We start from the raw sequence: 20,517 nt of genomic DNA, 5'->3' as shown, positions 1-20,517 counted from the left end.
TGCTTGTCCCATCAGGTAGCACCAGCCGAAAGGCGACAGCTACAAATCCTGAGCAATGAGTGACATGGCCACCAGTGAAGTAATTTTCCAAAATGGTGAACAGCTCTTGTTAAATTCCAAATAAAACAAAGAATTCCCCTGAAAACTCTGAAAAGCAAACTGGTGGAGAATTTTGGATATTGTAGTGATTATTGATAATCACACAAAAGACCCCTGACAGGGCACAACACTGGTAAGTAAAATCATGTCTAGAATATATGACTTAACAGATTAAGTCTCTCCCTTAATGCCAAACTTGGAAGGAATTCTGGTAAACCATGTGTGAGCAAGGAGAGGAGGAAAAGTGAAGAGACTTCAGTCATTTGCAAGGCTAAACATTCTCTAAGAAACTAAGGCAAGTCCTCAGAATGAGCAGATAAGTTATCTCAGTATTCAGAATAAGACCAAAACCCAAGCCTCAGAGTACTCCATGGCCCTGCTACTTTATAGCCCCTGCTAACAACCCCTCCCCCTCACTTTCTGCACTTGACACTCTGACCTCCATTCAGTACCTCAATTGCTTCTTCTCACCCCAGGACCTTTGCACGTGAAGCTTCTTCTGAACAGAACTAAACTGAATTCACCCTCCTCCTTTCCTAGCCACCTTTTAGAGCTTAACAGGCTCTCCTAAAAAGGTCAGCTTCCTCTATTAGAAAATTGTGTAATTTTGTTAATATCTCTTTTCTTCCTCAAAATGAAAGCCCTGTTTATTCACGTGTTCACTGATGAGCCCTTTATGTCTAATATGGTAACTGTAAAATACTCAAATAAGTGAGTAAATCAATAAATGATTTTTATCTGTGATTATATAGCAAGCAGGCAAGTGCCAAAATTCAAGCCCCTTTCATAAAACTCAAGCTCGTATCTGCTCATATCCGATTAAACATAATGATTATGCTCAGATTTCCTTCACTGATTCTGTATGTTTCTAAAATAATACAAAAATCAGCTGTAGTTAGAGGAAGCACGAGGCTCTTTACAAAGTCCATACTTCATCAAAATTGGCTCCATTTGGCTTTCCCACACAGAGGATTTAAATGCCTGGAGATTTACTCGTGGAGTGGTGGGTGGGTGGGGGAAAGAGACTCTTTTCACCTGCTCCTGGTTACAGTTCAGCTCTGCCTGTCTTAGAAAGATGACCAGATATTCTCAGCTTCCTACTACCTCCTCTGAAGGCAGCCGCACATCAAGGGGAGTAGTCAGGAGGAAGAGCAAATTAAGCTGCAAAGAACAAGGAGGTGAAGAGTCTGTATTCAAACACAACACTAAGACCAGCTGAGGGTCCTGTGCTCTTTGTCAGCACCACGCAGCTTCTCCTGCTCCCTGGAGAAGAGAGCCCTACCTCGCAGCTGCTCTAGAATGCCACTCTTTAGGAGAGGTTTTTCCTACAATACTAACAGCCTTATAGAAATCATATGTGTTCCAACTGAAATGGTACGTAATGATTCCTCTGAAAGTGAAAAGTCAGGATTTTTTTTTTTTAAATACGAGGCTGGGTGGGTGGGGGTACTCGGATTCTGCCAACTGTTGAGCCAAAGTGAAAAATAACTATTTTCCTATTTTCTTCTCCAGTCATTGTTCAGAGTCCTCTCACCTGGCCTTCTGTGGGATGATTGTGCTCAACTCTGGTCTCTTTATCCCTGACCATGCCCGCTTTTACACATCATACACACAAGATAAAACTTCATGAAGTGCATGTCTGTCTGTCTGACTCATGTGCTCAAAAATCTCCACAGCCTAATTCCAGCTGTGAGAATAAATTCCTTGAGGTTGTGGGCAGTGTCTAGTCCATTTTTCAGTCACCACAGGACTTATTAGTTCATGGCGCTAAATGGAATAGTCACTTGCTATCTGCTGCCTGAATGACTGAAAAATTCAGCCAGTAAAGCTGCTACAAAAGTTCCCTTAAGTGACTGCCCTCTAATAAGGCATGTTCCACTAATTTGACTCATTTATTCAACACATACTTATTGATCAGTGAGCACCAGTTAGGTAGGCATTTGGTGTGTTGACTGATTTTCCATCTAAAATCTGCCTTTCCTTGAGCAATGTCTACATTGAGAGATTTTTTTATTTTTGACAAGGGAAACAGGATGGCAAAAAAGATTTCTTAAGATCCATGAAATACATAATTCAGCTATCATTTTTAGTTTTCAAATCTATCATTGTTCAGTTTCAAAAGAGGGCAATACTTGGATTGTAATCTGCTTTAGCCTGTGAGGTTTTTTAAAAAAAATTTTTTGGGGGGGTAGATAATCAGGTTTGTTTATTTATGTATTTTAATGAAGGTGCTGGGGATTGAACCAAGGACCTCATGCATGCTTGGCGTGCACTCTACCAGTGAGCTATACCCTCCCTCCTTGAGCTTTTAAATAGACTTGAAACCAAGGATATAAGATCTGGCAGATAAGACTATTAATGTTAAAACAATTAGAAAAAAATGAGGTTAGCTGTCATTTCTATGTGTTATTTGCAAGTTTGCAAATGGTGATTTTCCAACATTTAGATATTTGGCCACAGTTGAGATTCGTGTATGTGAGTGAGTGTGTGAGTTTGTGTAAGAGTGTGTGTATGAATGGGGTGTGTGTGTGCGTGCATGCTGTGTGTATTATGTAATTTCAAATAAAAAAGTAGGAAGAAGGAAAAAGAAGGTGTGAGAAACTCCTGGGAAAAAAACCCAGAACCATCATTAAGTTACACATATGTGATTCCCCTCCCTCCTCACCAGTGCTATTAACTTTGTGGCAAGAGGTCCGTCCACCCATGAGAACTCATTTGTGTAATATTTGCCATGTAGATGCATTAATAAGATGCTAGTCTTTAAATTAAACCAAAGGAGAGCTTAGGATTCTTGCAGCAACTCTGCCTCGGAAGGAACACAGCAGTTTTGTGTGCAACCTCTGAGAGCCATCTTGTCTTTTGGGAACAACTCTTGGATCTGTATCATGTGTATATGGTCTTGAATGTAGAGGGGGGCAAACCATGTGGTCTGGCGTCTGCAGCTAGTCCTGATGAAGTCCGGGAGCTCTGAAGTGGGAATTCCTGCGGGAACCTCAACTCAGGACAGAGACACATGATCAAACCAACAAAGCCCTGTGAGCTCTATCCTTTCATCTGTTTGGGACTCTCAAAAAAGGGATGGCATTGTCAAATGAGAAATCTTAAATCAGTTCTCTGCAAAACTGACCACCTGAAAATGAGTACTTTTTCCCCGAAGTCTCTGTCTCATTTTCCCTGCTTCATTTCTTGTTGGGATCTCCTTGTGTTAATTTGCTTACCTTGCTTACTGCCTGTTTTCCTAATAGGATGTAAGTCCTAGGAGAATGGACACTTTTACTGATACTTTTGCTGGTGTATCTTGAGCACCTGGGACAGTGCCTGGCCCAGAGTAGGTCCTCATAAATATTGGTTGAGTGAACACACGATGGAATGAACGAACACATGAATTAATACAACTGTTCTCAACTATGTTTTATTTTTCTCTGCACTCCCTGGGTTTTTGCTTTTATTGAGTTGCTTAGTGGCCAATTTTAAATGTCTCAGGAAGTTCCCTGGTTCCTTGATCTTGAAAAACAATACATGAAAATATAAGCATAATACGCATACAACATATGCCTGAAGAACCCCTCTTAACAGGAAATAAGAGATTCTCTGATATAATTGCAAACTGGGTCAAACGAGAGCTTATGAGTAATTGCTGAGATAACTGACAAGGAGTCTGCTTACGGGCGCGAGCCTAAGGCTGGGTCAGGTTGCTATCTCTGTGTGGTCTGGCCTCCTGCAATGTCACAGACAATCTGTCTGTCATCACAGAGCAGGTGGCCAGGTGGGACTATGGATGTGGATATGGTGACCGTGTCAGTTGCTAACCAGGGCCTGCACTGGAGATATGAGATGATCGCTATTAAGTTGCAATTTACACTGGACAGGGGCCAAAAAGTTTAATTTACCCAACAACCAAAATCCATCTTCTGCATAAGTCAGTCCCACAAGAGGGAACCGTGTGCCTTTATTAATTTGTCTCCCATGAAGCACAAACTGCTCTAGCTGCTGGGGTCTGACTGGTCAAAAGGATAGACAGAGGCCCTGCGGTCTCGGATTTGACTTTCTTGATCATCTCTTTCGACCAGCTCACCTTTGTCAGGGCAATTACATTACTTAGGTGGGTTTCTTCCAGACTCAGAAAGGCCCTTAAACATTTGTAAATTCTCTGAAATTTCCAAGAAGAGTCCCCATTTTGATATTCTCTTAAATACCAATGTCTGATGGAGCTGCAGAATAGAAACAGCATTGTGGCAGTGTAAGGGGATTTTTTTCACTTGGCCACTAATTAGCAATTAGGCTTGTGGTTCTCAGCTCTGGCGGAACCTAGAACCAACCAGGGGACTTTAAAAAAAAAAAGGCTATTGCTCTTCAGACCAGTGGAATCTCCAGGCCTGGGCCTGGGCATCAGTATTATTTTGATACCACACAACTGATCTTTATGCGGGGCAGGGTTGGGCAAATCTTTGTACTTTCTCAATCTGTCAAATGAGGATACTCCTAATTCCCTCATGAGTTCATAAGGATTTCTTATGGAAAATTTAGGTCGTTGATGTGATGGCATAATTTTAGTCTCTACATAAAAAACATTGATTTTGGTCTACAGGCTCAAATTCTTAAACAAATGCAAAGAGAGCTAGGCTTTTGGGTGTGACAGGATCATATTTTCAATGAGAGGGAAGATAGAATGTAGTTTCTGAACTTTTCTTACTTGTAATTGCCAAGGACTCTTTTTGTAACGCTATGGAAGACGCTGAATTTTTTTAAAGAGACAAGAACATATCGTTTCATTATTTCCAGACACTTCCAGGGACAGCAGAATCAGCATCATTGAAACCATGGATTAAGACACTCATAAATTCAGTCCCTTTCCCCTTTAGGTATCTTGGTTATGATTATTTTCAAGGGTTACTGTCTGGGCACTGTGGTCACCACAAAAAAACTGGCAGTTCTCAGAAGATGATAATCAGTGGCCAGCAACGGAAGATGCAGTCAGGGAGCTGTATATCATAGACAATGTCTTAGAAAAGAGATTTATTGGAAAAGCTGAAGTACAGTCTCTCAGGGATATTGCTTCAGAACTAGATTGTGAGGAACAATCGTCTGGTACAGAGGACCCTGGGGAGTTCTTGAGTCCCTGCTGATGGAGTCCTTGAATCAATGTTGGGGAAAGTTTATGCAAACTTACTGAAAAAGTTTATGTCCTCCCAGATAAGGCCCCCGTTAATGAAATTAACATGACAACCCAATTCTTCCTTGTAGCAGTATTTGTTTAAAATGTCTCTGTCAGAGGGGGAAGGATATAGCTCAATGGTAGAGCACATGCTTAGCATGCATGGGGGTCTGTGTTCAACCCCAGTGCCTCCACTAAAATAAATAAATAAGTAAACCTAATGGCCTCCCCCCCAAATAAAAAAATTTTAATGTCTCTATTGAAAATTAAACCCTTGGCTTATTATAGAGAGCAGATCAAGTTGACATCCAGATGTAAAGGAAAAGAAACACCGTGATCCAGCCAGAATGTGGTGCCCCCTTTATCGATCACGTGACCACACTCTGCACAATCAGAAAGTGCACAAGCAGCTTCTCTCATTACAGAGAGAGGAAGTTCTCTCCTACCATAGAGGCATCCACGTCCCTGGATTATTCACTGTACAAGATGCCGTATAGCAAAAGTCGTGGCATAATCATTACCAGTAACGAGATGGTCTGATTATTTGAACCTAATTAATAGGAAACTTTTTTACTTTATAGATATCATTTTAATAGAATTTTACCAATAATCATAATAACAACACAACACCACTGATTAACTACTATGATCAGGAACTATGTCATGCACATTATATACATTTTATCCTTTCCATAACTCCTTGAAGGAGATTTATGATTTAGGTTTTCCAGACACAGATATAGGGACACACAGAGGTTAAAACACTTCCCCAGATTACAGTCAGGGCAGAAATAGAAAATGAAAGTGTCAGGATTTTGCAGAAGCCCAACCCTTGACTCTAAGTGAATCAAATGCAGAAGTGCAGGCCTTTGATGTCCAAAGACTGACAAATTTGGAGGAAGTAGGTGACTTGACAGTGGTGGAGCACTGGAGAAAGACAGGTTATAATTGTACATCTACCAGGAAGGCTGCTTCCCACCTAACGACAGGGGTCACTTACTGGATGGGGTTCAAGCATGGTGTTCAACTAGGCAAAACGAAACAGACAAGTAAAAGTTTAACTGCAAGGGGCAAGACCCCAGGGAGGAGGGACAATAGCACCTAGAAGTCACCAAGAATCCCCACAGTCACCTTTGAAGCAAAAAAGCCTGCATCCAATCAGCAGCGAAGAAAACCTGGTGGGGTGGTTCACCTGGGGTTTGTAGGTGTGGGGGAAATGGCTAATGCTAAGCTCCTCTCTCTTGCTGGCCAGGCTGCAGATCCTGTCATGCTTTTTACTTATGTAGAAATCAGTATCAGACTGAAACCGTAAGTGAACAGATAGGTGAGTGGTGAAGACGGGCAGGATAAGGAATGAGGTGGGGAGTAACTGCACCTATTTTAACACGCTGAAGAAGCAGCTCCAAGCACAACAACAACAAGAACCGGTGATGGCATCTGACCTAAGTAACTCAAAGAACTAAAGTGAAAGGAATTACTACGAAGTACTTGTTTCCCCTCTGATGAAAAAGTATTGGCTGTTCCAGTAAAATGTTAAATACTAAAAATAAAACTGGGGGGGCCCCTGATGGTATGTCTAATTTTTCCGTAGGCTGGTTTAAAAAAAAAAAAGTAGGGCCTAATTCACAACATGTACATTTGGTTTGAAAATGAGTTTGCTAAAAGATCCCCTGAAGGTTTGCAAGGAAATAGCTCATGAAAATCAGAATCATCTTCAGAACAGAACAAATCTTAGTGATGACATCCCTATGGAGTCTCCAAAGTGGTCATGCCAAACTGCTTTGGAGAGGTAACAGCGGAGACCCACAGCTATTCTTAAGCCCAAAGGAAAGAATGGCAATCAATATGCAAGAAGACAATTAAGCAATAGTATTGCCATTGGGATGTACATTACCACCTTCCTCCCTAGGATATTTCTTCTTTCCCAAGCCACAGCCTGTAACGGCCTACATCCTTACCTTGGGCCAGTGATGTAGCCTTTGATAATTCTTGCAATAAAAACCCAGTCATGTATGACCTTTACAAGGGAGCAAAAGGTTTGATTTGCCTTGGGGCCCAGGAACCCATATAAAAATGCCTTTAATGGGAAATGAAAGGAAAAAGAAATGGGGCTCAGAAATTGAGCCAAATCAAAAATGGTTCCAAATCACTAGGCACTAGGCTGATTTTTAATGGTTCTAGGTAAGAGAACTATTTAATATCAATTTTTCCCCCAAATATTCATATTAACCTAAATATCGGTCTAAATTGGTGGGGGGGGTGGGGAAGAATAAAGAGAACCAAGATGTTGTGTTCATGCCTTCTTAGCTGCTGACATGATGGACTTTGGGCACCACTGGAATATAGACACTGAAGAACAGGGCTTTTATCACCGCATGCCCAAGCATCCTTACTCTTTCAAGAGAATCTAAGCTTTCACTTAGTGGGCCATAATAGCAATAACAGGCCTCACCCTTTCAATAAAATCTATTGCGATGAGATGCAGTCCACTCACAGTTTCATTTGGCACTTCCATCCAGTCCCTTCAGTTAGCTTTGTCCTATTTCCTATGGGTGGAGTCTAGTTATGTACTTTTCTCAATGTCACTTACAAAGCAGCCACTTTTCTCTCCAAGCCCCTTTCCTTGAGTGTAAGCCAAATGTCTGCCTCTCACACTTTCTTGAAGTCAGGACCCCAAGTAATTTTTGGCTGAGGATATATGCTAACAGAGTCATGGAGACCTTCTGCGTCTCCCGACATGTCATTCTGTTCACACCCACTAGTCAGTGCAGTCTAACAAAACGTTTGCTTGGAGAGCGGCTTCCAAAGAAATTTAACACATCGAGGGGGAAAGGAAAATGTTCTTAGGGAAGGAAGAATCTGGGAATATACAAGACAAGAAGTTTTAAGTTTCCTCCATCAAGCTGTGTCCTCAACCACTAGCAAGGGGTGGCAGACCCCTGCTAATTAAAGAGCAGTCTTCATTCAGGCAGCACCACCACCACTCCAGATTTTGCTAGAAATGCAGATCCCAAGCCTGCTTCAGATCTACTGCAATCCCTCGGTGATTCATACGCATGTTCATGTTTGAGGAGCATTGACCTAGAATATGTTTATCAACTTTGGTTACCGGTAGGCATCAACCAGGGAAACTTAAAAATAATTACTGATAACTGGGTCCCACCCCCAGAGATTCCAAGCTACTCTACCTGGGGTGTGGCCTAAGCACTGGGATTTTAAAAAGCTCCCCAGGAGATTCTGAAGTGCACAGGGTTGAGAGCCACTGGCCAAGAGGCAGAGGAGAGCTACTTTCTCCGCTGGTCCCTCCACCTCCTTTGCCTCATACTCAAACGGTGGGCTTCCCGGAGTCAGAAACTTTCCCTGTGGTCTGGCTGCCCCACAGCTGCACTGTAAGTACCTGGGGGAGAACTCTACTAAGAAATTTACTTTCCGTCTAATGCGCTGGTGTCCCTGCCACTCTCATCCCCCACACATTAGCTAACCACACCAGTGGCGAACGTCAATTCAGGCTTTAAAAATACACACTTGGAGTCCGGCATGAGGAGTGCATCAGCGTCTCGAGATGGGACGCTCAAATCTGTATTTTTAACTAGCTTCCCAGGTGCGTCTGATTTGCAGCCGGGTTTGTGAACTCCACAGCGGCTCTAGCCTTTCATCCTGCCAAGTCATTAAGGATTCGTAAGGATGAATGAGCTGTCAAGAGAGCAAGGGCCTGGTGCAGTGCTCCTTTATTAATTATGGGGAAGTGATGTATTGGCAATGATAATGCTTCTCTTGGAAAGGGTAATGAATGGTTCGTCGATTGCTGCATTAGATCTTCCCCAACTTAACCTTAATGCTCAGCTTTTACTCCCCTCTGTAGTTTTAAAAGCTGCAGGGCTTTCATATTAAACAGCCTCTTGGTCATTATTCCCAGGTGAACCGCAATCTTGGAGGGAAGCACCAAAGGGAGAATCTATCCGAGTTCTTGGCTGGGGATACCCTCTCCCCGCCCCCATATCTTTATCTGCTTGTGTCAGCTGCTACTAGCCAACGTGTAGGAAAAACACGGAGTGAGGGTTTCAGAGAAAATCTTTGATCTCTGCCCAGATCCCTTTGCTAAAAGAGAGCTTCCTTTAGCAAAGGGATAGAAGTGGAGGAAGAGAGATATATCCGGATGAACAATTTCAGAGGTGAGAAACGGGTAGGCGAGCCGGGGTTGGGGTCCTGTCCGTGGGTGAGGCCAGGAAGGTCGCAAAGAAAAGTTGCAGCGCGGGTCTGCGCGTGTCATCGATGGGCTGGGCGCGGGAGAGAGCGCTAGCGCGCAGGCAGAACGCACTGCGGGGCCGCGAGCCGGGAGGACAGCGAAAAATCTCCCCGGCGGCCGAAGCTGGGAGGCTGCAAGGGCTTCCCCATCCGGCCAGAGCTCCAGGAACGCGCCGGCTCCCCTGGCCGGCAGTGGCCGAGGGCGCGGGGGTTGGGGGAACCCGGCAGCCCGGGCGCCGGCGGCGGCGGCGGCGGCGGGCCGGAGCGCGCGTGTAAGCCAGTGCGAGGCTGCGGGCGGCGGGCGGGCGAGTGTGCGCGGGAGGGAGTGGGGAGAGGGAGGGGAGCGCGCGCGCCGCCCGGGCCCCGGCCCTCCCAGCCTCCCGGCCTCGGCGCTGCCTCCCGCCCGCGCGCACCGGCTGCCCGCCGCCGCCGCCGCTCCTGCTCGCGCCGGCGCTGCACGGGAGCCTGCCCGCCACCGCCTGCTTTGTGCTTCCTCTCGAAGATGGGAGCGACCTCTCCCTGCTCGGGAGCTATTTAAAAGGAGGGAGTGCGCCGTATTTCCTCCTAGCGTGGAGGAACAGGGGAAAGGATCCAGCCACACTGCCCCCAGACCAGGTAGGATCTTCTGATGGACAGCAGGAGGGATTTGGTCAGATACCGCCAACTATTTTCCGTTTGTGGTTCAGAAGGCTGCACTTCCCTCCGCTTTGGCAAGGGACTGGCTCCTAAATTGTTTGTGTGTAGGTATATGTCTCCCTACCCATTTTCTGGGGTGTCCGTGCTTCTCGGGGAGTGAAATTGCTCGGGCTGGTGCGTCTGGGCGTTGAGTGTGCCCGCCTGCCAGTGCCGGCTGCTGGAGGAAGAAAGGGCTGCTAAGGAGAGATGCTGCACCCTGCACCGCGCTGGGCTTGAGGATCCAGGGCGCGAAGAGCTAAGTCCACCCGGAATGCAGCGCTGCTGGGGATCCAGGCGTCCCCACCCACTGGGCTTGCTCCGCGGTCAGCCCTCCTGCTGGTAATCCCTGGGGTCTTCCCCAAGGCCACACTCGCGAATCTCCGTTTTTCCAGCCAGCCTTGGGTGCTTCTTCGGCACTGACTGCGGAGAGGAGGGAGGTGTGGCCGGGGCGGGGGGACAGGCAAGGGAGAGATGCAGTGGGGGAGTGGGCTCAAGGGTCCGAGTCTCTGGGCACTCCGCCCGCGTGTGCGTTGGGGATTCTGCACGCACAGGCATCTTTCCCTGAGAGATTCGAAGGCAACTTTACCGATGCATTATCCGCCTCTGGAGCTTTGCTGGCTCTTGGGGAAATGGTCTGTGTTCTGAGATGCGAGGATATCCTTGGCTCCTCCTTAATGAAGAAGAGGGAGGTCTTACGGGTGGACAGTCGGCTAGAGAAGCCAAATCCGCCCAGGCAGTGCTTTTAAAAATACAGTATGTGTGCATCCTTGATTTTTTTTTTTTTAAATCCCCCTTCCCTCATGGAGTCTGTTGACTGATGAATGGCTTGGGCTGGCAATTCGTATTTCCCTCTCCAGACAAAGTGGCAACGGTTGGGTTGAGAGCAGAGTTATCAAATTTAACCAAGAATTTTTTGAAGAAAGCAATGTGCATGGTGTCCGCAGTCATTGGAAAGAAAGTCAGGCTTTGCACTAGGTATTTGTTTAACCTCCCCCCCCCCCTTTGCCTGGCTCCCTTGCTGGCGCTATCTCTCTACTGCTAGTCAGCCACTAGTGGTTGTGAATATAACAATACAAACTTTGTCCTGCTGGAGGTGTAAAGACTAAAAAGAAAGGGGGAAAAAAAAGGATATCAGTAGGTGTAGTGGAAGAAGCTTTTTTGAAAACGACAGATGTGGTAAAGACAGTAGCAGCATCTCTGTCATGGAGGAGCTGGCGGAGTAGGTGGAGATTCTGATCGGATCTGGTTAAAGGCGTAGCTTGAGTATCTCCCAATATGAGCAATTGAACATCACAATCCAGCATCTGTGTGCAGATCTCCTAAGTGAAATGGGGAGCAACCAGTAGGGGATTCTGAAAGTATATGTCCCATCCACGCCCCTCAACACACACACACACACACACACACATACACACACACAATTCACACTCACTTTTTTCTGTCTGTCTCTCAGAGCTACTCCTGCAGCAAGTCAGGAAAGGAAGGAGGAAAATATAGCTAGGTGTTCCATTCATTTCAGAAAAGAAAACAAAGCTGGACTGGGAATGGTTGCTTTTAGGTTCCTCTTTCAAATCCTGTGTTACTTGGATTTAGCTCTATGGGTTTGCTAAACTTGCTTCATTGGGAGGTTAGGTCGGTGTGGAAAAAAAAAGGAGGAAGGAAAGGAGAGGTCACTCCATCTTTGGGGCCTTGTGAGTGAGAAGGTGAGGGAAGACCCACTTACTTCATCAAAAGCAAGATGTGTTTTCTTACGTGGGTTTCGTTTTCCGGATTCTGCCTGCTTGAAGGATTCCATTTGGATCTAAGGGCTCTTTAGCAGATATTTCTCCCATCTATTAAAAAAGGATTTTTTCTTCCTAAAATGGCTCTTTTATTAAATATGGAATGATTGATTCCTAGGGAAAAAGAAAAGAACTGGACAGAGGTAAACAATTGTTGACTATGGAGCTGTGCAGGGACAGCAAAGAATGTATGTGTCCCTGACAATCAGACTTCGTTTACTCTGTCTTGAAAGCTTAGCAGGGCTGGAAAAGGAGTGTGATGAATTAAAAGAATATGAAAGCTGTGCTTTATATCTGTGTCTGTCTGCATATCTATCTACCTGTCTACCTCCTGTCTGTCTTTCTATTTATCATTACTATTTAATGGTTGCTACTGTATCATTTCGGTTTAAGAACTAGATAACCCTTTTGTTGACCATGAAAGGGAAGAAAAATGTATAACCCTAGCAGTGTTTTAACTCCAAGTGAAATTACAGGAGGAAGATGAAGTTTTGTCAGTAACACCTATGAGACTGTTTGCAGGAATTACATTAATTGCTCTTCCCAACTTACTATGTTTTGAAAAAAACAATATTCGAGAGCTTCAACATTTTGTTAGCAAGCTATATTTAACACCTTTTTTTATCAGACAAAAATAGACTTTTACTTGTCTTGCAAAGTAAATGCATGGTTCCTTCCTTCTAAGTACTTAATCTGTTTCTTTGACAAAATAAATGATGAGAAGAGCCCTAGAGATCCAGTGAAGTTGCATTTCCCCTTTAAAGCAAGTTAAAGCTTTCATTGAGCTCATGGATGGGATTCTCCCAGAGTAAGTGCATTTTAGGACTGTACCATCTGATCTTCATGTTCCAGACCAATACCAGGAGCCCTTTCTCCATGATGGCTTCAGGTAGAGGGAGAAAAGCCTGTAGGTAAGAAGCAAACCAAGCCGTCTGCCCCATCAGCATGGAAAGAAACAAGATCCAAACTGAAACAGAAATTAAATCTGGAAAAAGAAATACACAATTAAAAGAGGTTAGTAGAGCCCGTATCTCGCATGTTTGATAATTTGGCAGTGTGTATGTATGTTGCTTTTCACTAAAAATTAAATTGGTGATTTACATTTGCTAAGAACTTAAGAATAGATTATGCTGAGATCTCTTGTCTTTCAGAGGCTTTCATCCTCTTTTTTCTCCCCCCCTCTAAGGGGTAAATGTCTCTTGTCAAAACATCTTCCAGTATTGTCTGCATCTCATAATTAGACCCCCCATCATAACCTCTACCAAATAGGCTCCCAAATGATCAGATTCTCCTGCTCCCTCTTGTGGCAAATGTTCTTCCCGACTCTCCCTAGATTTCAGAGCCTGCTCCCTCAGCTTCCTGTCACTTCGCTTCTAATTGTCAGTGGTAATTAGGGCTCACGAAGCCAGTAGGTCGTGGAACTAGCTGTTTCCAATTTTCACTATGAACAAAGGGATGTCTGTTCCCTGGAGACGTACCTGAAATTTAGTGGAAGTCAACGTCAGGTGTTCCCTGACTTAACTGAGATGGACTAGGTTCTGGGAAAGTGAGCTTTGTGAGTCTTGCCTCTGAGATTTTGATTTGGACTCAGGGCTAGTCCAGTGGGGCTTCATTAAGTGCAGTGGGATTATTTTCAGTTTTCTTTGTTTCTCTTCCAAAAAATAGCTCTCTGTGTCTGTGTCTCTCCATGTCTCTCTCTTCATGCCCACCTCCCCCAGCCACTCACGCATACAAACACACACACACACACACACACACACACACACACACACACACACACATCACAAAAGATATTTCATACAACACATATTTTGAAGACTTAAACTCATCAGTGATTAGGTTCTCAACAGGGCTTGTAAATCAAGCAAATCGTTTTCTGAATCGGAGCCTCCTGAACTCCTCTTACTGGTACGTTTTCATTACAAGCAGCTGAGAGTACAGATGAGGAGATCGAAGATCGGAGATCGGGCGCCTTGTTCTAGTGTGTTCACTCCACTCGGAGGACAGTTGCGCATAGCCCTTGCTGCCTCAAGTGTTTTTTGTAGACTTTCTTTGCTGACAACTCTGTATTGAACCCCAAGTGTTTTATGTCTGTGTTTTTGATTGTCCTTTGATCTTTGATCTGCACAGCCAAGAGAGTATAGTAAGTAACAGGGCAGACAGAGGTACATGAGAATCCCATTCTCTCTTTACCTAAAACTTCCTAGCCAATTCTAGAAGGAAGACATGGAGGAGGGAAAAAGTCCTGATTGGTATCTGAAGTGAAGGACATGTGGTTGGTGGATCAAGGGCAAGTACATTATAGGCAGCTGTCTAGAAGGTGATTTGAGAAGCACAGAATATCCTTGCGTTCAAAGCATTTATCCATCGGCCAATATATAGGATCAGAAATTCTCACTATTAGAGACATTTATTTGAATAAAGGAATTCTATCAAGTAATTCCCCAAAAAGTGCAGTGGAATTGCCCAGGAAAGAGCTACCATTGATTCTCACAAACCATCAGCATTTCTTCACTTCTTAATGTGAATTGGCTTATCAGATCAGCTGGCAGACAGAAAAGTCCTGAAAGTCTGGGACTCAGAAAGATACAGAGGAAGTGGGAGATGTTTCAAAGTGGGTTGCTGCCCAGTTAGTGCCCCAGAGGGTCCTTCTTTGGCGGAGGTGCCCCGGGGAACCCAACTGCCAGAGCCAGAAGAGACAAAGATGGACTGCCACCCTGAAATTTTACTTCTGGGGGCAGCAAATGTGACAAAACTTTGTTCTTTCTTGCAAATTTAGCCTATTTGAGCCTTCTGAGAAATGGGCAAAATATGTCCCCTGGTGTGAAAGGATGTCCTTGAAATCTTGAATGGCTTCTACTGTATCATTTTGAAATATTCATACCAGTAACCTGGAAAGCTAGTGTGATACTCATTCAGACAAAATGGGTTTTTCTTGCGTATGTAATAGACCTAGAAAAGATAAGTGTAAATATTAGAGTCCATCTTAATTTTTTAGAAAAGACAGAAAAAGTCATCACTGTAGATGTCATTGCATGTGGAGTCAGAATAATTTATAATTTCCTGGTTAACTCTAATGTGAGATGAAGTCAAACAGACAAATGGGTGATTCAGCAATTTAGTCCAACCCAACCATGATATTTATTGAGTGCTCAGTGTATGCAGGGCACAGTGCTGGGCGTTTCAGAGAATGCAGATGATGAAGAGGAGTTATTTGGCATTTGCTGAACATCCATTATGTTCCAGACATCAGTCTAAGCACACTGTACATGTTTTCTCTTCCTTGCATGGAAGCATCCTGGTCCCAGTTGAAAGGTAAGACCGTGGCTCAGTTAAAGAACTTGTCCAAGAGTGACTTGGTGGTGGTACCAGTTTTTGAGGGGGTTCCAAAGCATGCTCTTTGCACCGTGTTCTCTGTTCTTGGGGGTGTCGTGGTCTAGAACACCTAGGTACTGAGCCGAGTGAGATCAATGGTTGCCAAGTCTAATGAGCCAAGAGCTGTAGAATTGAAAGGAAGGGGAGGACATTAGAAAAGGCTTCATGGAGGAGGAGGCATTTTAGTTTATTTTCCAAGGGTGAAAAGGCCTTTGAAAATAAATAGAGACAAGCTGTTTTTGAAACACGTAAACCAGCCCCAGCTAATTTATGATAAGGACCACCCTGGAGCAAGGTTGGGGCCATTTCCAGACTTCCAACCATCTGCGTGTCCCATTCAGGACCGTGGCATGGGAACTGTGGATCTGGAACAAATGACAACATAAGCCATGGTACAAGCCATTGTATACATGTATTTTACATGGGAAACCAAAATTGAGGATGAATTTCCAGCATGTCTGGAAGGAGAGAAGCTGTATCAGTCTGAGAACTGAGGCAAGGAACAGACCACATGCCTGCATGTTCTGCCCTTAAATTTAATGGTTGTGTTTTTGTGCCATCAGAGGTGGTTTGGCTTTCTTTACGTTGCACCAAGTGGCTCTGGTGCTTTCCCTCTTGAGTTTCTCCAGCTCCTCACTTTGCTTCTCCTTAAAGCACAGGACCCAGGACCCGCTTTGGCTCTGCTCTGCTCAATGCATAGCACCCAGTCCTAGCAGCAGGTTTAGAGAATCAGACTCTACACACCAACCCCAGCTTCCTCCGTGTACCATGGTAGAGTCCCCAGAGTGAGTGGCATCAGCCAGGGGCAAAAGGATAGAGCTTCCAAAAGTGCTCAGTCATTTATCAAATGCCCCTCAGAGGTTACAGGTCACACTTCCCAAACTATCTACCTTTCACATGTTGGGGGATGTGAGCCCCCTAGAGCTGAAATTTGTGAGTTGGGGTTGGGTAAAGTTGGTGGCTCTTTTTCTCCTGATTCCTTACTGTCTTTCTCTTCCTGGCCGTGCAGCTGTCCCTGGCCCTTTTTCAGAACATCTTATCAGTGCTCTTGCTGCTTAGAGCCATGCTAGATCTGGAAGACACAGTAGAAATCATCTAGTTTTTTTTTTTTGTTTGTTTGTTTGTTTTAATAAATAAGCAAATGGAAGCCATATGAAATTAAATGACTTTATAAGTATGAAGTGGAACATAGTTGAATCCTAATCTGACTATGAAGTCATTTCACCAAAGTCATATCTCTGTTTTTTTGGGGTCTTTTTTTTTTTTTTTTTGATAAAATAGAAGGCCTCTAGAAATATATGCCTGTGTTTCCTGGCCTCAGGAGTCCCTGAATGTCTAGCAATGGTTTCCTAGGGTGCAAAGAGAACTATGACTTTGATTCTAGATCGAGGATATTGACGAAAACACGGTACTTAGGCTAAAGCTCTCTGAGGTCATCAGGCATGTATCATTGTTAGTTTTAATATTTGTGTGAATTCAACAAATGGTGTATTTAACCTCGTGCAAGGTCCATAACTTCTCTGTGCCTCATTTTGTTCATCTATAAGTGGGACTAATAATAGTAGAGTAGTAGTAGTAATAATAGTAATAATACTAGAGAACCTTATGGGGTTTTTGTGAGGAATAATACCTTAATACTTGAACATTTGAAACAGCTTCTGGCACCAGTGCTCAATGAGGATGGGTTCTTACTACTTGAGAAATGACTTGTAAGAGAGCACTGTCCCTGCCTGTGCCCCTTTACGTTAACATGCTCATTGTGCAAGGAAGGTTGTCATGGAGAGCCAGAAGATAAGGACACACATAATGGCATATACCAAAGGTCACAGAACTTTTTTAAAGGGCCACACAGTAAATATTTTTGGCTTTGTGGACCACAGGGTCTGTTCCAACCACTCAGCACTGTCATTGGAGCATGACAGCAGCCGTTGACAATACTTGATGTTGTGTGAACATGCTGGGTTCAATACGATGTTATTTACTGACACTGAAATTTTAACATCATATAAAGTTCATTATCATGAAATACTGCTTTTTGAAATTGTTTCAACTTTTTCAATCTTTTCAAAATGTAAAAAAAAAAAAAAAATAGACATTATAAAAACAGGTGGTAGGATAAATTTGACCAGTTGGCCATAGTTTTTCAATTCCTGAGACACAGATTGTGAAAGATACTAAGGCCACCTCAGTGGCCAGAGGAATCCCAGCCATTCATTGGGGTTGGTGTTGTGAGAAGAGGGCTGGCCCAGAAACTGAGCCTTTGCTTCAGAGCCTGGCTCTGTCACTTCTGAGATGTATGGCTTTGAAAAGTCTTTTAAGGTATCATGGCCTGAGTTTTCACATTGGGAAATGGGGGAAGGGTCAAGGTTAGATGACTTAGGGGACTTCCTGGCCATAAAAGCAGTTTTCTGAAGGGAAATTGGACATTCAAGAGGGGTCATGGAGGACAGGCAGAAAAGTATGAGAAAGGAAAACATGGTGCATATTTGGGTAATTTTCATTCAGTAGCTCAGTTAACCTCCAGGAATAGTAAACCCTGGAAGGTAGACAGGTGATCTCCCATGGCTGGCGACCGTGAATGCCAAAGTGAGGGATTAGAATGTTATAGTTTTGGATTGTTAGCAGAATTCCTCACATGTACAGATCAGGCTGAGACAGGGGAAGTGACTTGTCCAAGGCCACATGACTGGCCAGGGAGAGGTGAGCCCAACACTCATTTCTTTTGACCCCCAGACCAAAGATGCTTCTGTCTCCCAGCTTGTCCCCAGCAGCATTGTAGAGTGAATGTAATTAACATCAATTGTATGACTGTGATCCAGAGGGGAAAATTCTCATATAAATTACAGAAGCTGTATTTAGTATTTTCTAAACGTGATCTCAGAGCCCAGCATATTAAGAAGGTAGGTCTGTGAGTAATCCCATTATAGGGAAGGGAGATTGCCAAAGTGTCAACCCAAGGCCTTACCCTCTGGCAACCTTTAGCCTGGCTTCTTGCTGAGTGTTTTGTGTGTGTGTGTGTGTGTGTGTGTTTTATTTATTTATTTTTTAAATTGTGGCTCAGATCTTAATTCATCAGCCAAGCCTTTCCCAACACCCTGGCAGGTCAGATCCATTATTTATCAGTTAACAAATGCTTCTTTCTATAACAATTTAAACAAATGTTTCTTTTGGTGCTAATTTATATTAACATCTGTCTTCTCTCTTCCCAGCTAGATGATAAGTATTAAGTTCCAGGAGGAGAGAGATGTGTTTGTTTAAGTTCACGGTTCTAGCCCCAATATCTTGCACTTTGCCAGCCACGTAATAGACATTCAGTGTTTGTTGAATTAATGCAGGACTGGTCTCACACCAGTCATTGATACTGGTGAAAACAGCCCTTCCTTAAGCAAAGATAGGCAGAAGTTACTGTCTTCACTTGTTAAAGAAATGATTAAGCAATTAGTATTTCTTCCTCCACTTTTTTTTCTCTACCTTTTTCAAAGGCTACTATCTAATCTCACCTATCACAATAAGATAATAATATAATAGTCAATGGCATAGTTACTAACATTAAAACCGTAACTCATAAGCCAATATTTAAACAATTCTTCAAATGCAGGTGTATCGGGTTGGTTTAAAGGACATATTCACTAGATACCTTACTTAGTAGAGAAACTGTGTATTTTGTAAACTGTGTTCTGGAATTTGTATGAAAATTTTACATTTTTCCCTCCCTGAAAGCTACTCAATTTATTTTTTCTCTAAACAAATTTGGGTTAGTTCCTTTCTAAGCTGCTTCTGTTTTAAAAATGGATTTGTTCTATATATATACGCACTCAGTTTTAGAGCCATATCACTGTGTATAGTGTCAGGAATTTTAAGAAATTGTAACACAGAATATTGATGAAGGGTCACCATTACGTGAGCATCTATCAACTTGAATTTTTACAAACTATTTCATTTTACTTCCTACTTGGTTCATCTCAAGAGTATCCTTTTCTCTAAAAGATTGTGCTTTGTGACTCTGCAGGAGAATTTAAAATGCTGACAAACTTTCAGGTTAACAGGGTTCCATCCTCCGAAAAGCAGTCTGCTTGCAGATGAAGCTTAATGACTCAGGAAAAAAGCTGATGAAATTCACCAGACTCTGCGCACATAACCAGCGTTTTCCTTGTTAAAAAAGGTTTGAAAAAAAAAAAAGGCATTCTGCATGCTCCTATCACAGAGCTTGAAATTGGATTTTGTATTAAACATCCCCAGTCCCCGGAGGGAGATGAGAAGGTGAAAAGAGTGACTGCAAAGATTTACTCTTGAGTTGAAGGGAACAGGGGGAGTAGGTGAGGATTTTAATAGAAAAGCCTGTAATTGAAGGGGCACAGCTTTCCTCATCACCTAAGGTTTCCGGTTTGGGGTTTAGGTTTCTGCATATCTTCAGGGCTTGTGTCTGGAACCTGGTTAGAAGGTCTCTGAAGACTTCCATTTATCTGGTTCTTTGTCATTTGTCTGTGTAAAGTCCTAGCATCCTTAGCTGTTTCTACTTAAGGAAAGCAGACCAGACCCTTGGCGAAAATTATGAAGTATGTATCAGTTACTCCCAATGATTTAATTTCCTCTTTGGGGAGATCTCCTATTGAGATCTCTTATTAGGGTCTATTTTTCTCTACCCTCTTCTCTTTTACCTCCTACAGACACACTCACCAAGGGGCTTCATATTTTGATGCTATCCGGAGTCCCAGTCTGTGAAAACAAAAGCCCACCTGATAAATGATTTCACATCAACTGCATACTGACTTTACAACAAATCTAATGTTTAGGCAGTGCCATCCATCAGGGACCTTATTTAAGTCCTCTGCTCTCTAGTCTGTGTTTGCTAAACATGCGCTTTATGCTGGTTCTAACCTCCTACCTAGTTCTACCTTGTCTGCCTTTCTCCCCTTCATGACAATGCCAAGACCACCTCCATCAGAGTCACCTAAGGTGCTTGTTAAACTTCAAATTTGGGGGCTTCTCTTTAGACATACTGTGTATCTGATGATAGGGCCCAGTTATCTGCACTTCAGCGAATTTTCCAGATGATCCTTAAGGGACTGAAGTTGAAGAAGCATTGTTCTCTGCCTTTAGTCACATCATTTCTTCCTTCTGGAATGCCCTCTCTCTCTCTCTGCAGCTTCTGTCATTCTTCCAGTCCCCTCCTTTTATGGAACTTTC

The 20,517-nt window shown here is 43.5% G+C and overlaps 1 protein-coding gene across 2 annotated transcripts in view; it reads left to right on the top strand.

The window, feature by feature from the left end:
* Positions 1-20,517, top strand: part of SLC8A1 (solute carrier family 8 member A1) — a 394,688-nt gene that overhangs the window by 50,391 nt on the left and 323,780 nt on the right. Inside the window, exon 2 of one of the 2 annotated variants that reach the window (XM_032497385.1) lies at positions 12,808-12,969. In XM_032497385.1, the coding sequence (XP_032353276.1) occupies positions 12,901-12,969 (69 nt within the window). In that variant the 5' untranslated portion in view covers positions 12,808-12,900. Of the gene's footprint in view, positions 1-9,864; positions 10,115-12,807; positions 12,970-20,517 lie in introns of those variants that run through there. The other variant, XR_004326249.1, reaches the window with a different exon arrangement.

Source organism: Camelus ferus, chromosome 15 (genome assembly GCF_009834535.1).
Source record: "Camelus ferus isolate YT-003-E chromosome 15, BCGSAC_Cfer_1.0, whole genome shotgun sequence".
In the NCBI taxonomy this organism is placed as follows: domain Eukaryota; kingdom Metazoa; phylum Chordata; class Mammalia; order Artiodactyla; family Camelidae; genus Camelus; species Camelus ferus.
This window is presented reverse-complemented; position numbering and strand designations above follow the sequence as displayed.